Raw genomic sequence first — 17231 nt, forward strand, 5'->3', positions numbered from 1 at the left:
GACAACACCTGTTTTCTCAGAAAGGTATTGTAGGTGTGTCCTGAAAATACAAAGATGGTAGAGAGTTGTTAAAATTGAAAGTGTCATCCGAGTTTAGGCAGCGACAAGATGAAGTTTCCCGAGGTAACAACGCTTCTCTCGGTTCTGGCCGTGGTGTTTTTACGCGGGGCGCACGGTTGGGATGCGCCGCCGTTTTGTCATAGCTATGATTGTCCTGAGTTCACGGTCGTTAATAAATATGAGGTAAGTGAATATAGAGATTTATGACACGTATGATAACTGATGTAAGAAGCTTGGGGTGTAGTTGTTAAATAGCCTAGCGTTGTTTTTATTTGAACAGGACTTTGAGGAACGTGCGTACAAAGTGAGCCGCTGGATAACCGTCGACAGTCAGGGTGTCTCTGACCACGACGTGAAGGCTGGATTCACGAAACTGTGGGACTACACCCAGTGGGACAATAAAGCAGGTGGATGTCTCAATGTTGTTTAAACTGCAATAATGACCTTATTGATTAATTGCAAGTTCTAGCATGCAGTATTGTGTATTACTGAAATGTGCTTCAAGGAAATGTAATTTATATCAAAGTCCTTTGGCATAAAGGTGACTATTCAATACTAATGTAGCCTACAAATGTTCAATACCAATGACATGTTAATTCCCCGATTTAGTGGACATTAGTTATTTAATTGTTTTATCATGGCATATCAAGGTTATTCGATTATAAATCAACTTATTTTAGGCCAAATAGCCTCGAGGCTCCATCTTGGATATGGAGCCTCGGCAGTGGCTACAAAAACCGGGTATTCCGGTTTTCAGGGGAATTGGAAAGAAAGCCTGTGACACGAATTTCGCTTTTGGACATTAACAAGGCAATACTCCATCTTAATTCCTCCTCCACATTTACTGGACCGGTTGAACAGTGCAGAAGAGAACCTCCCCCGATAGTTGTTTTTCTTCTCGGCAAGACCACTATGTATGGGGTAGTAGTTTCAGGCGTTTCTTTTACGCCTGCTAAATTAGGTTAAATGTATCAAGTTATATGTCCACAGCCGTTGGAGGCTCGGGCAGAACGGTACATCTCAGGCACACACGCAGCATAGCGCTGCAATGCTTATAGTCTACTGCAGCGATATGAAAGTGTCCCATTTGTTCTATGACAAACACACGTCGATTTGGTCCGAATTTAAAATAAATAAAATTGAACACAATATGAAGAAATCACTTTACAATTTTCAAATCACAATGTGAAGGGACACACTTTATATTATATGAAAACTGGGATTGTGATAAATCGGTTGATTCGCTAGCCAACTCCGGTACATTCAGTGGGAAAGAGAAAACAATGAATGAGAGCAGTCCACCAGGAAATTAGTATGATTTCCCGTATCACTAGTAATCTAAAAAAAGATTACAGTATAAGGCAGCTCAAATCGTATATCATGTTAATTGTAAAGTTGAGTATATGTAGATTAAGCCATATTCCCCTATTTTTCATTAATAGGTTGTTCATAGCATATGACATTTGAAAATAAAATCTACGATGTACTATTTTTCATTTTATTTACTATAGCAATGTATACTAGTGGACAAATTGCACACAAATCATAGATAAATAATAAATACCCCAAAAAGCAGGACATCTGAGCTTTCTAACTGTACATGTCATTACTAGGTACTGTTTATGGCCCTCTTATAAAGATCTGTTTAACATGACCATCCACTTAACACTCAACATTAAAGAGAACAATACCTATTATTACACGGTAGCCTAGTAACATGGACAAGTGCAGTGTAATTACAGTAGCCTACACAACTGGAAGCCTACCTGTTGGAATGCACAATTTCAATATTTAAAAAATTAACTTAAAATCTTTCAATTAAACTTTTCTAAAGGATGAATAATTTGAATGAATCCTTTTTATCTGATTTTTGGTTGTAAAATGTATGTTTTTTTTTATCATTCCTTCTCAGGTGAACATGTCAATACTCATACCTGGCCTGCGCTTATTTCTACGACTGAGGATGGTGGAGAGAAGCATGCATCTCTCTCTTTCTATGTGGCTCCAGAAGATACAGTCCTCCCCACTCCCAATGATGCCTCAATCAGGAACGAGACTATGCCTGCCTGCACCATATATGTCAGGTGAAGAACCACCATTGCCATCCTGTTTCACTAACTAGGGGCCAAATCCCGCTGTAGAAGTTTAAGTCCATGTCTCTGTTTTTTAACTCTCTTTCTCTCTTTCGCAGGACTTTCAGTGGTTTTCTGTCAGAGTACAACTTCCAGGAAAATTTGAAGAAGCTACGTGATGCCCTGACACAGGCTGGGAAAGCATTTGACTCCCACCGGTTCATCGCAGCAGGGTATGAAGGCCCGTGGACTCTGATTGGCCGACACAATGAGGTCTGGATCCACGCCACCTGAGGAAGGCAGATTAAACTAATAAACACAGATTTAAAATTCCAAACAAATGTTCAATGGTGGGTACACTTGCCCATGCAAATAGTGTGCGCCATTTGGAATGTTCAATTAGTACGCTATGAAAGTTGATATGTCAACTACAAAATGTCATTGGTGTATTGCCTTAAACTAAATGATTTGCTACCTCAAAATGCTGTAGCTACTTTTATCTCATCCAACCATGGCAATTTCTAAATTGGGTTGAGGGACTTCTAGTATACATGTGAAGCCATTACTGTGTCCCATAGAAAAACATACTAGAGTTTCTTCACTTTGGGGGAGTGGCTTCCTATAGTCTCTAAATATATTTTTGGGCACCTGTTCTGTTAAAATTATAATCTTTCAACCATCTAACTGTCGCAAGTCAAACAGCAGGTTTAGTAAAATATAGATTCAGTATTGTAATCCACAAACACAAGATGCAGTTTTTTAAAACCTCAATCCCTAGCATTTTATCAGCTATCTTTATTTACACTATGAATGATTTGTACTATAAATGATTTGGTCTTTCTACTGCCACTTATATGCCTAGTCCCTTGTAAAATATATTTTGCAATCTCAGTGGCCTGCTCCTGGGTAAATAAAGTTCAGATGAGAACGATAAAAACATGCTGTATAAGAATGTGAAGTTAGTCCACAGTCTCAGGTTCATTTTCTGCCAGAGTGATTAGAAAGCGACTGGTTGTAGGAATGTTGTGCAGCAAGTAACCTCAAAAGTACCTAGCCACATTCTCAGAATATTCTCAATTTCCGCAAGAGATAATCACAGTAAAGACACATGAGAAGCTTACATATTATATCATCTAGTGAGGAGTGATACTTACAGATAGATGTACTTTTGTACCCGCAAATTACTTTACTTATATATTAATGTAAATCAATAAAAATATAAATATTACACAGCTTTGCTTTAAGAATCTTTTGTTGACAAGGAACAAGGAAGTGGTTGGATACATGTCAGACATGACAATGTTGTGCTGTTTTTCATTTTTCACCAAAATGATTTACATTTACCCTGAATCAAATCAAATGTATTTATATAGCCCTTCTTACATCAGCTGATATATCAAAGTGCTGTACAGAAACCCAGCCTAAAACCCCAAACAGCAAGCAATGCTGGTGTAGAAGCACGGTGGCTAGGCAAAACTCTCTAGAAAGGCCAAAACCTAGGAAGAAACCTAGAGCGGAACCAGGCTATGAGGGGTGGCCAGTCCTTTTCTGGCTGTGCCAGGTGGAGATTATAACAGAACATGGCCAAGATGTTCAAATGTTAATAAATGACCAGCTGGGTCAAATAATAATAATCACAGTAGTTGTCGAGGATGCAGCAAGTCAGCACCTCAGGAGTAAATGTCAGTTGGCTTTTCATAGCCGATCATTAAGAGTATCTCTACCGCTCCTGTTGTCTCTAGAGAGTTGAAAACAGCAGGTCTGGGACAGGTAGCATGTCCGGTGAACAGGTCAGGGTTCCATAGCCGCAGGCAGAACAGTTGAAACTGGAGCAGCAGCACGGCCAGGTGGACTGGGGACAGCAAGGAATCATCATGCCAGGTAGTCCTGAGGCATGGTCCTAGGGCTCAGGTCCCCAGAGAGCGAGAAAGAAAGAGAGAATTAGAGAGAGCATACTTAAATTCACACAGGACACCGGATAAGACCGGAGAAGTACTCCAGATATGACAGACTGACCGACTGACCCTAGCCCCCTGACACATAAACTACTGCAGCATAAATACTGGAGGCTGAGACAGGAGGGGTCAGGAGACACTATGGACCCATCTGATGATACCCCTGGACAGGGTCAAACAGGCAGGATATAACCCCACCCACTTTGCCAAAGCACAGCTCCCACACCACTAGAGGGATATCTTCAACCACCAATTTACCATCCTGAGACAAGGCCGAGTATAGCCCACAAAGATCTCTGCCACGGCACAACACAAGGAGGGGCGCCAACCCAGACAGGAAGATCACGTCAGTGACTCAACCCACTCAAGTGATGCACCCCTCCTAGGGACGGCATGGAAGAGCACCAGTAAGCCAGTGACTCAGCCCCTTTAATAGGGTTAGATACCCCACCATACCAGATTGACCACTTCTGTTTTGACCATCTAACCCCCACCCTCAAAATAGCCTATGTGAATTTTCTTATTTTATGTGTTGTGTTGTTTGTTTTATATTTGGACATTCCTTTTAGACTGTGCCAAATATGTTTACTGACCCTTTTCAATGGTATTGACTGTCTTCTACTAAGAGCTGAAAACTAAATTGAGATTCACATTGCCATGTACAAACCTAATCGTCCTTTCACTGAAACTGCACATCATCTACATATTAAATGAGCTTGTATGGACAGGAACCCTAGCTGTTTTGAAATTGCTCGTCCCTGCCTGTAAACAAGCCTGGTTTGAATCTCGCCCTCATCAACCCACTTGACCAACCTCTGAAACTGAGTTAATTAATGACCTATTGTATCTGTAATGGGGGTGATAACAAATTACTAATGTGCTCATTGATTCTGACAATTCAGAAATGTTTGTCTTTTATAGCATGGCCATCTAGTGATTGCCCTCTACAGGTGAGCAGGAGCAGTATTTTTAAGCACAATACTGTGGGTAAACTGTTGGTATGGCATTGATTTGAATCAGTAGGCTGCATGGCTGTGTGTTGTCAGGAGGGGTAATCTGGGTTAGCCAACAAGGGACAAAGCTATGTGGGTTTGGTATGTGACTGATTCAGGAACAGCCTAATTGGGCTCCAGTGTTTCCCAAAGGGCCAAGAATTGTGATGACGTTGCTTGTTTACTTCCTGGTTTGGCTTATTTGTGCTGGAGCAGAGAAATAGGAGCCAGCCATCACCTGATCACTGCAGTGTTACATACAAACAGAACAGAGGGAGACAGGAGAGGAACGGAAAGGAGAGTTATACCTACCATCTCACAGATGATTTTTAAAAGACAACTCTTTAAGTAGACATTAGTAGGGAGTCTGTAAGAAGCGTTATGGTACTACCCAGCCATCATTTCATTTGCCTGCTGTGGTGTACAATTATGTCCTGTAGATGGTGGTGTTGCTTTTCTGGATTGTAGCTTTGTCAAAGGTAACAATTACTGACAGTAGTGGAAAAACGGGTTTCTGCATCATCTCATTAGAGATACAAGGTTCTTTGTAAAAATGTAGGAGTTGTTGGAAATATTAATGAAATTGAGATAATTTATTGATTATAACTGCTATATTTTCTATGTCAGCCTCCAAAACCTGCACTGTTGATAACAATTACATTCCAAATCAAATCCAAATCAAATCAAATCAAATTGTATTTGTCACACACATGGTTAGCAGATGTTAGTGTGAGTGTAGCGAAATGCTTGTGCTTCTAGTTCCGACAATGCAGTAATAACCAACAAGTAATCTAGCTAACAATTCCAAAACGACTACCTTATAGACACAAGTGTAAGGGGATAAAGAATATGTACATAAGATATATGAATGAGTGATGGTACAGAGCGGCATAGGCAAGATACAGTAGATGGTATTGAGTGCAGTATATACATATGAGATGAGTATGTAAACAAAGTGGCATAGTTTAAAGTGGCTAGTGATACATGTATTACATAAAGATGCAGTAGATGATATAGAGTACAGTATATACGTATACATATGAGATGAATAATGTAGGGTATGTAAACATTATATTAGGTAGCATTGTTTAAAGTGGCTAGTGATATATTTTACATAATTTCCCATCAATTCCCATTATTAAAGTGGCTGGAGTTGAGTCAGTGTGTTGGCAGCAGCCACTCAATGTTAGTGGTGGCTGTTTAACAGTCTGATGGCCTTGAGATAGAAGCTGTTTTTCAGTCTCTCGGTCCCAGCTTTGATGCACCTATACTGACCTCGCCTTCTGGATGATAGCGGGGTGAACAGGCAGTGGCTCGGGTGGTTGTTGTCCTTGATGATCTTTATGGCCTTCCTGTGACATCGGGTGGTGTAGGTGTCCTGGAGGGCAGGTAGTTTGCCCCCGGTGATGCGTTGTGCAGACCTCACTACCCTCTGGAGAGCCTTACGGTTGTGGGCGGAGCAGTTGCCGTACCAGTCGGTGATACAGCCCGACAGGATGCTCTCGATTGTGCATCTATAGAAGTTTGTGAGTGCTTTTGGTGACAAGCCGTGACAAGCCGAATTTCGCTGCTGCGCCTTCTTCACGATGCTGTCTGTGTGGGTGGACCAATTCAGTCTGTCTGTGATGTGTACGCCGAGGAACTTAATACTTACTACCCTCTCCACTACTGTTCCATCGATGTGGATAGGGGGGTGTTCCCTCTGCTTTTCCTGAAGTCCCCAATCATCTCCTTAGTTTTGTTGGCGTTGAGTGTGAGGTTATTTTCCTGACACCACACTCCGAGGGCCCTCACCTCCTCCCTGTAGGCCGTCTCGTCGTTGTTGGTAATCAAGCCTACCACTGTTGTGTCGTCCGCAAACTTGATGATTGAGTTGGAGGCGTGCATGGCCACGCAGTCGTGGGTGAACAGGGAGTACAGGAGAGGGCTCAGAACGCACCCTTGTGGGGTCCCAGTGTTGAGGATCAGCGGGGTGGAGATGTTGTTGCCTACCCTCACCACCTGGGGGCGGCCCGTCAGGAAGTCCAGTACCCAGTTGCACAGGGCGGGGTCGAGACCCAGGGTCTCGAGCTTGATGACGAGCTTGGAGGGCACTATGGTGTTAAATGCCGAGCTGTAGTCGATGAACAGCATTCTCACATAGGTATTCCTCTTGTCCAGGTGGGTTAGGGCAGTGTGCAGTGTGGTTGAGATTGCATCGTCTGTGGACCTATTTGGGCGGTAAGCAAATTGGAGTGGGTCTAGGGTGTCAGGTAGGGTGGATGTGATATGGTCCTTGACTAGTCTCTCAATGCACTTCATGATGACGGAAGTGAGTGCTACGGGGCGGTAGTCGTTTAGCTCAGCTACCTTAGCTTTCTTGGGAACAGGAACAATGTTGGCCCTCTTGAAGCATGTGGGAACAACAGACTGGGATAGGGATTGATTGAATATGTCCGTAAACACACCAGCCAGCTGGTCTGCGCATGCGCTGAGGGCGCGGCTGGGGATGCCGTCTGGGCCTGCAGCCTTGCGAGGGTTGACACGTTTAAATGTTTTCCTCACGTCGGCTGCAGTGAAGGAGAGTCCGCCAAGGGTGTGCGTGCACATGTGCGTTTGTGAGCGAGTGTGTTGGTGTGTGTGCATGGCAGGACTGGATGTGTTAAGTGTGTGACTACAATGTGTTCACACTATACATCGGCATCGCTTGGTGAATCATCGGAAGCCATTCACTTTCAATGGAAGGAAAGCAAGAGAAGTGGAGTGGGTGGGGAACCGTTGAGCGATGCGAGGATGGGCGAGGGAGCTGAACAAGGTAGGACTAAAGTTGGGTAAATCTGAACTTCATAAAAATCCTCTGCGATATTACGACTCGAGTGACCAGTCGAAGCTCACCATAGCTTCCAGCCCCTACTGGATTAGCTGAAAATGGCTGTTGATACCTAGCACTACCTAGCTTGCTTGTTAGTTAGCATCCACATGAGGGAGAAGCTAGCGTGGCTAGGCGAGTGCTGCTTTTGTAGTCAAAACCGGGCTTTCAATCCATAATGCTGAAGTTCAGCGTTACAGTGTGATTAAAATTTTAGTCAATTGCACTTCCTGATTTCGCCTTGTTTTTCATCAATGCTCATTAAGAAATGTTAGTGGCCATTACAGAAGGCAAACGAGAGTTGTCTTGGGGTGTGGTTTGAAATGGGTGATTCTTGAGTGTGATTTTGTCATTCAATCATAACAAACAAGTGCAGTACTGAAAAGAGCGAAGTAAAATAAGCTAGCTTTGCTAAGGAGAGAGCGAAGTTTTGAAGTTGAGGACTTCTCCCCTCCTGACTGACTCACCATCTCAAGAAGGTCAGATAATTCAGTTATATGTGTAGGCTGAAGCCTGCGCTGACCTTGTGTTTTAGCTAAGCTGACAGCAGCTACCATGCATAGGTTGGTGATAGCTGAACCTGGCTATACAATCTAGATTATATTTCTATGCCAAATCAGTTATGTCAAGATAGCAAGAGCCAGTGTCTGGAATGTGTATTATAAGACACTCATTCTACACTGAACAAAAATATAAACGCAACATGCAACAATTTCAAAGATTTTACTGAGTTACAGTACATATAAGGAAATCAGTCAATTTAAATATATTAATTAGGCCCTAATCTATGGATTTCACATGAATGGGAATACAGATATGCATCTGTTGGTCACAGATACCTTAAACAAGAAAGGTAGGGGCGTGGATCAGAAAACCAGTCAGTATCTGGTGTGACCACCATTTGCCTCATGCAGCGTGACACATCTCCTGATTAGGCTGTTGATTGTGGCCTGTGGAATGTTGTCCCACTCCTCTTCAATGGCTGTACGAAGTTGCTGGGTATTGGCGGGAACTGGAACACAGTCGTACACATTGATCCAGAGTAACGCAAACATGCTCAATGGGTGACAGGTCTGGTGAGTATGCAAGCCATGGAAGAACTGGGACTTTTTCAGCTTCAAGGAATTGTGTACAGATCCTTCCGACATGGGGCTGTGCATTATCATGCTGAAACATGAGGTCATGGCGGCAGATGAAAGGCACGACAATGGGCCTCAGGATTTCGTCACGTGTGTTAAAATTGCCATTGATAAAATGCAGTTGTGTTCATTGTCCGTAGCTTATGTCTGCCTATACCATAACCCCACCGCCACAATGGGACACTCTCCAATAGTGTGGAGACGATACCAACTACTGGGAGTTGAATACACACAATCTTCAGTCAGCTCAGCTGTCCTACAACACAATATTCTATAACTGGTTCGTCTCGTCTCTCCTTGTGTCCGCTGGTAAATCTTTCCCGGAAGACAAATCGCAGAACTAATATCCCTACATGTGGACATTGCACAAACATCGCCCAGATTGACTGTACATACATCAACAAAAAAATGTATGAATGTGTTCGTGTTACAAAGACAAAACCTTTTCTGCTGTAATTATCATATTAATGTGCTTATAAAGACAGTATGCCAACACTTAACCTAACATATCAGTTGTGTGCGGAGTACAACTTCAGCTATCTAACCAGAACTAGAATGGCATTTCTATTTCTATGGTCCATTTACCCAAATCTTAGGATTGGGCTGTCTAACACACTGACACGATTGGGTTCAGGTCCAGGCTCTGGCTGGGTCACTCAAGGACATTCAGAAACTTGTCTCAAAGACACTCCGGCGTTGTCTTGGCTGTGTGCTTAAGGTCATTCTCCTGCTGGAAGGTGAACCTTCACCCAAGTCTGAGGTCCTGAACGCTCTGGAGCAAGTTTTCATTAAGGATGTCTCTGTACTTTGCTCCATTCATCTTTGCCTCAATCCTGACTAGTCTCCCAGTCACTGCCGCTGAAAAACATCCCCACATGATGATGCTGCCACCACCATCCTTCAGACATGACGCTTGTCCTTCAAGCCAAAGAGTTCAATCTTGGTTTCATCAGACCAGAGAATATTGTTTCTCATGGTCTGAGAGTCTTTAGGTGCCTTTTGGCAAACTCCAAGCAGGCTGTCATGTGCCTTTTACTAAGAAGTGGGTCTGTCTGGCCACTCTACCATGAAGGCCTGATTGATGGAGTCCTGCAGAGAACCTTCTGGAAGGTTCTCCCATCTCCACAGAGGATCTCTGGAGCTCTGTCAGAGTGACCATCGGGTTCTTAGGCACCTCCCTGACCAAGGCCCTTCTCTCCCGATTGCTCAGTTTGGCCGGGCGGCCAGCTCTAGGAAGAGTCTTGGTGGTTCCAAACTTCTTCCATTTAAGAATGATGGAGGCCGCTGTGTTCTTGGGGACCTTCAATGCTGCAGACATTGTTTTGGTACCCAACCATATATGTGCCTCAACACAATACTGTCTCTGAGCTCTACGGACAATTCCTTCGATCTCATGGCTTGTTTTTGCTCTGACATGCATTGTCAAGTGTGGGACAGGTGTGTGCCTTTCCAAATCATGTCCAATCAACATAATTTACCACAGGTGGACTCCAATCAAGTTGTAGGAATCTCATAGCAAATGGTCTGAATACTTATTTAAAGAAGATATTTCTGTTTTATATTTTTATTAACTTTTCAAAAAAATTCTAAAAACAGTTTTTGCTGTCATTATGGGGTATTGTGTGTAGATTGATGAGGAAAACAATGAATGTAATACATTTAAGAATAAGGCTGTAACGTAACAACATGTGGAAAATGTCAAAGGGTCTGAATACTTTCCGAATGTATTGCAGTTGTAGCAAAATGCTTGTGTATCTAGCTCCAACAATGCAGTAGTATCTAACAATTCACAACAATACACACAAATCTAAAGGTAAAATAATGGAATTAAGAAATATGTAAATATTAGGATGAGCTATGTCAGAGTTGCATTGACTAAAATACAGTAGAATAGAATACAGTATATACATACACTAACAGTCAAAAGTTCTTCAAATACATAATGTTTGCCTTGGTGAAAGGTTGAACAATCTTGTCATTCTCTCATCGAGCTTCATGAGGTAGTCAGCTGGTAAGCATTTCAATGAACAGGTGTGCCTTCTTAAAAGTTAATTTGTGGATTTTTTTCCATCTTAATGCGTTTGAGCCAATCAGTTGTGTTGTGACAAGATAGGGTTGGTAAACAGAAGATAGCCCTATTTTCTAAAATACCTGGTCCATATTATGTCAAGAACAGCTCAAATAAGCGAAGAGAAAGTCCATCGTTACTTTAAGACATGAAAAATTTCAACAACTTTGAAAGTTTCTTTAAGTGCAGTCCCAAAAATCATCAAGTGCTATGATGAAACTGGCTCTCATGAGTACCGCCACAGGAATGGAAGACTCAGAGTTACCTCTGCTGCAGAGGATAAATTCATTAGAGTTACCAGACTCAGAAATTGCAGCCCAAAAAAATGCTTCACAAAGGTCAAGCAACAGACACATCTCAACATCAACTGTTCAGAGGAGACTGTGTGAATCAGGCCTTCATGGTCGATTTGCTGCAAAGAAACCACTACTAAAGGAAATCAATAAGTAGAAGAGACTTGCTTGGGACAAGAAACATGAGCAATTGACCTTAGACTGGTGGAAATGTATCATTTGGTCTGATTTTTAGTTCCAGCTGCCATGTCTTTGTGAGACGCAGGGTAGGTGAACGGATGATCTGCCCATGTGTGGTTCCCACCGTGAAGCATGGAGGAGGAGGTTTGATGGTGTGGGGGTGCTTTGCTGGTGACACTGTCTGTGATTTATTTAGAATTTAAGGCACACTTAACCAGCATGGCTACCACAGCATTCTGCAGTGATACGCCATCCCATCTGGTTTGGGCTTAGTCCCACTATCATTTGTTTTTCAACAGGACAATGACCTGACACACCTCCAGGCTGTGTAAGGGCTATTTTACCAAGGAGAGTGATGGAGTGCTGCATCAGATGACCTGGCCTCCACAATCCCCTGACCTCAACCAAATTGAGATGGTTTGGGATGAGTCGGACTGCAGAGTGAAGGAAAAGCAGCCAACAAGTGTTCAGCATATGTGGAAACTCCTTCAAGACAGTTGGAAGAACATTCCAGGTGAAGCTGGTTGAGAGAATGCCAAGAGTGTGCAAAGCTGTCATCAAGGCAAAGGGTGGCTACTTGAACAATCTCAAATATAAAATATATTTTGATTTGTTTAAACATGTTTTTGGTTACTACATGATTCCATATGTGTTATTTCATTGTTTTGATATCTTCACTATTATTCTACAATGTAGAAAATAGTCAAAATAAAGAAAAACCCTTGAATTAGTAGGTGTTCTAAAACTTTTAACTGGTAGTGTATGAAATTAATAAAGCAGCATGTAAACATTATTAAAGTGACTTGTGTTCCATTATTAAAGTGACCAGTGATTCCATATCTATGTATATTGGGCAGCAGCCTCTAATGGGCAGGGTTGAGTAACCAGGTGGTAGCCGGCTAGTGATGGCTATTTAACCGTCTGATGGCCTTGAGATAGAAGCTGTTTTTCAGTCTTTCTATCCCAGCTGTGATGCACCTGTACTGATCTCACCTTCTGGATAGTCGCGGGGTGAACAGGCTGTGGCACAGGGGGTTGATATCCTTGATTGTCTTTTTGGCCTTCCTGTGATACCGGGTGCTGTAGGTGTCCTGGTGTCAGGTAGTGTACTGGGCAGACCGCACCACCCTTTGGAGAGCCCTGCGGTTGTGGGCGGTGCAGTTGCCGTACCAGCCTGTTATACAGACTGGCAAGATGCTCTCAATTGTGCATCTGTAAATATTTGATGGTCTTAGGGGCCAAGCCAAATTTCTTCAGCCTTCTGAGGGGGTACTGTTTTTTCAGCCTCTGTGCAGGGGTACTGTTGTAGTCAGACATGAGTTAGCTAGTACCACTATAGCTGCATTAAATATGTATTTATGCCCTAGACATGGGTTGCACCTCGGAGGCTAATGTGACTGTTTAGTTTAAATTACATTCATGACATTGCTTATGTAGGCAAATTAGTAAGAAAAAAACGTTGCCATATTATGATGTCGTCAAATTTAATTTAGAGTGATTACTGTTACTAGCAAAGTTTGTCAAAAATAGCTAGCAATGCTAATGTTAGCTACCTAAAATACAGTGGTCCCCTCAATCTTAGTTAGCTGGCTAATGTTATATTGCATTTAAAGTCAATCTGGCAACATCACAATCACAATCATAGCTAATGTCAGCTATGCTAGCAATGATAGTGATAATGATTATCAAAATATACATAACCAGCAGTCTATGGTCTAGCTACCAGTATATTCACCATGATTGGGGACCAATTCTCACCACCTATTCGACACAGTAAGGTCCTTAATGATTTTAAAAAAACGTTATTTAACTAGGCAAGTCAGTTAAGAACAAATTCTTATTTACAATGACGGCCTACCCCTATGGGACTCCCAATCACAGCCGCTTGTGATACAGCCTAGAATCAAACCAGGGTATGTAGTGACGCCTCTAACACTGAGATGCAGTGTCTTTCGGGAGCCCCTTTAGCAGGGCAGGCAAACCATAGTAAACTGTGCATCCTGCTGGTAGCATGCATTGTCGAACCAGACCCAGAGGCATGGTAAATCCGTACGGGGCTTTTCAGTCTCAAATAGCCATGATCCTTTGAACGCGCTGGGGGTGATGAAACAATTGAGCCCCATTCAATGAAGGGAAGCGCAGTGGGCGGAAGGGTGATTTACACATGGAGTTTGGCAAAAGGGGGCATGAATTGTTGACATAATTGTAATCCAAATCCATCCTTCATTTACTCGTGACTCACTCAGGTTCCAATCTCCGTTTTAGACGAGATTCCGTTGACACTAGAATAAAGGTTTCTGACTCACATCGATGCCACATAGCGATTTTTATTTTTTAGGGCAGATGTTTTTTAAAGACAATGTACCCGCGTTACATGGAACCCAAACCGGCTACGCGCGTGCGCCATCGTGAATACATTTATTTTGTCCCCCTTACACCAAACGCGATCAAGACACGCAGGTGAAAATATCAAAACAAACTCTGAACCAATGACATTAATTTGGGGACAGGTCGAAAAGCATTAAACAGTTATGGCAATTTAGGTAGTTAGCTTGCACTTGCAGGCTCCGACAATTAATTCACACATAAAACGGTCAACCAAATCATTTCTAAATCAAATCAAATCAAATCAAATTTATTTATATAGCCCTTCGTACATCAGCTGATATCTCAAAGTGCTGTACAGAAACCCAGCCTAAAACCCCAAACAGCAAACAATGCAGGTGTAAAAGCACGGTGGCTAGGAAAAACTCCCTAGAAAGGCCAAAACCTAGGAAGAAACCTAGAGAGGAACCAGGCTATGTGGGGTGGCCAGTCCTCTTCTGGCTGTGCCGGGTAGAGATTATAACAGAACATGACCAAGATGTTCAAATGTTCATAAATGACCAGCATGGTCGAATAATAATAAGGCAGAACAGTTGAAACTGGAGCAGCAGCACAGTCAGGTGGACTGGGGACAGCAAGGAGTCATCATGTCAGGTAGTCCTGGGGCACGGTCCTAGGGCTCAGGTCCTCCGAGAGAGAGAGAAAGAAAGAGAGAATTAGAGAGAGCATATGTGGGGTGGCCAGTCCTCTTCTGGCTGTGCCGGGTGGAGATTATAACAGAACGTGGCCAAGATGTTCAAATGTTCATAAATGACCAGCATGGTTGAATAATAGTAAGGCAGAACAGTTGAAACTGGAGCAGCAGCATGGCCAGGTGGACTGGGGACAGCAAGGAGTCATCATGTCAGGTAGTCCTGGGACATGGTCCTAGGGCCCAGGCCAGTTGAAACTGGAGCAGCAGCATGGCCAGGTGGACTGGGGACAGCAAGGAGTCATCATGTCAGGTAGTCCTGGGGCATGGTCCTAGGGCTCAGGTCCTCCGAGAGAGAGAAAGAAAGAGAGAAGGAGAGAATTAGAGAACGCACACTTAGATTCACACAGGACACCGAATAGGACAGGAGAAGTACTCCAGATATAACAAACTGACCCTAGCCCCCGACACATAAACTAATGCAGCATAAATACTGGAGGCTGAGACAGGAGGGGTCAGGAGACACTGTGGCCCCATCCGAGGACACCCCGGACAGGGCCAAACAGGAAGGATATAACCCCACCCACTTTGCCAAAGCACAGCCCCCACACCACTAGAGGGATATCTTCAACCACCAACTTACCATCCTGAGACAAGGCCGAGTATAGCCCACAAAGATCTCCGCCACGGCACAACCCAAGGGGGGGGCGCCAACCCAGACAGGCCGACCACAACAGTGAATCAACCCACCCAGGTGACGCACCCCCCCCCAGGGACGGCATGAGAGAGCCCCAGTAAGCCAGTGACTCAGCCCCCGTAACAGGGTAGAGGCAGAGAATCCCAGTGGAAAGAGGGGAATCGGCCAGGCAGAGACAGCAAGGGCGGTTCGTTGCTCCAGAGCCTTTCCGTTCACCTTCCCACTCCTGGGCCAGACTACACTCAATCATATGACCCACTGAAGAGATGAGTCTTCAGTAAAGACTTAAAGGTTGAGACCGAGTTCTAGTCATCTCTCCTCCTTCCAGCCTTTTTCATATTTGAATTTATATGGTGATTGGCATCTAAACTTTCATAGTATTACCTCTACAACCGGCAACACAGTTCATCTTTCAATCACCCACGTGGGTATAACCAATGAGGAGATGGCAAGTGGGTACCTGCTTCTATAAACCAATGAGGAGATGGGAGAGGCAGAAGTTGCAGCTCGATCTGCGTTAGAAATAGGAATGACTTCTATTTTAGCCCTTGGCAACGCAGACGCTCATTGACGCGCACGAGCAGTGAAGGTGCAATAATTGAATAACATAGATTTCTACATTTATTTTGTTCTCGAGCGGCGTGGTCAGCCTGTTAGCAGTAGACTGCATTCACGGTCGACACCGTCTCTGCCTATATGCTGACTAGACGCAGCGCTTAGGTACCCGCGGCCACTAGGGGGCCTGTCATGCTAAATAATGTACCCCAGCCAAATAGTGTCCCCCACTACATCACAATGGGATTCGATTAACTATTAGCTTTCGTTGTCATATCAATTGTGGGATGACCTAATGATTGGAAATTTGGAGATCATTACAGCCTAAATTACATTATTTTAATTATCGCTATGCAAACAAGGCTGATTTCCACGACAATTTTGCTGTTTATACAGTTTTATTTAGCTAATAAAATGAAAACATTAATTTGAACTACTTCAGGGTACCTTGTTAACATTACAACATGAAATCCATGTCTTAAACATTGTTACGTTTCGTAAATTGCAAAGAAAATGTGTAATTTGCTTGACACATTAGTTACTTACCTTACAGATATTGAAGTCAGCTAATTTCCACTCCATTCATATGCAAATCCGGTTGATGCATACACGCTTGTCTTGTCCATTTTAAAAATGTTCTTCTCTTGTCTACACTGAAATAATATAATTTCAGTAGTCCTCTATTATAATTCATTTTTTTCTATCGCGCATACAGTAGCTCATTGGTACACCCTTGTGGTTGAATATATACAGTAGGGCAAAAAAGTATTTAGTCAGCCACCAATTGTGCAAGTTCTCCCACTTAAAGATGAGAGTGGCCTGTAATTTTCATCGTAGGTACACTTCAACTATGACAGACAAAATGGAGAAAAAAATCCAGAAAATCACATTGTAGGATTTTAAATGAATTTATTTGCAAATTATGGTGGAAAATAAGTATGTATAACAGAACTGATATTGCAGGCGAAAGCCTGAGAAAAATCCAATCCGGAAGTGACTCATATTTTGAATGCCCTGCGTTCCGATGCGTCCCTATTGAGTAGTGAATGGGCTATCAACCAGATTCCTTTTTCTACGTATTCCCCAAGGTGTCTACAGCATTGTGACGTAGTTTCACGCCTTTATGTTGTAGAATACCCGTAAGCGGCTACATTGCGCAAGTGGTCAACTGATGGCTCTGAGTGATTATTGCGTAAAATACAGAGGTAGCCATTTTTCCTCTCGCTCCTACTGAAAAACCATATATATTATCGAATAGATATTTGAAAAACACCTTGAGGATTGATTATAAACAACGTTTGCTATGTTTCTGTCGATATTATGGAGCTAATTTGGAATATTTTTCGACGTTGTCTT

The 17231-nt window shown here is 43.0% G+C and overlaps 1 protein-coding gene across 1 annotated transcript; it reads left to right on the forward strand.

Moving 5' to 3' along the window:
• Window positions 1–3364, forward strand: soul2 (heme-binding protein soul2). Its single transcript, XM_029669446.2, has 4 exons — window positions 1–243; window positions 341–467; window positions 1973–2144; window positions 2252–3364. The coding sequence occupies exons 1-4, from the start codon at window positions 109–111 to the stop codon at window positions 2424–2426; spliced, it is 609 nt and encodes a 202-aa protein (XP_029525306.1). The 5' UTR covers window positions 1–108; the 3' UTR covers window positions 2427–3364.
• Window positions 3365–17231: the final 13867 nt, after the last annotated feature.

The sequence above is a fragment of the Oncorhynchus nerka genome, linkage group LG10 (genome assembly GCF_034236695.1).
Source record: "Oncorhynchus nerka isolate Pitt River linkage group LG10, Oner_Uvic_2.0, whole genome shotgun sequence".
Classification (NCBI taxonomy): Eukaryota; Metazoa; Chordata; class Actinopteri; order Salmoniformes; family Salmonidae; genus Oncorhynchus; species Oncorhynchus nerka.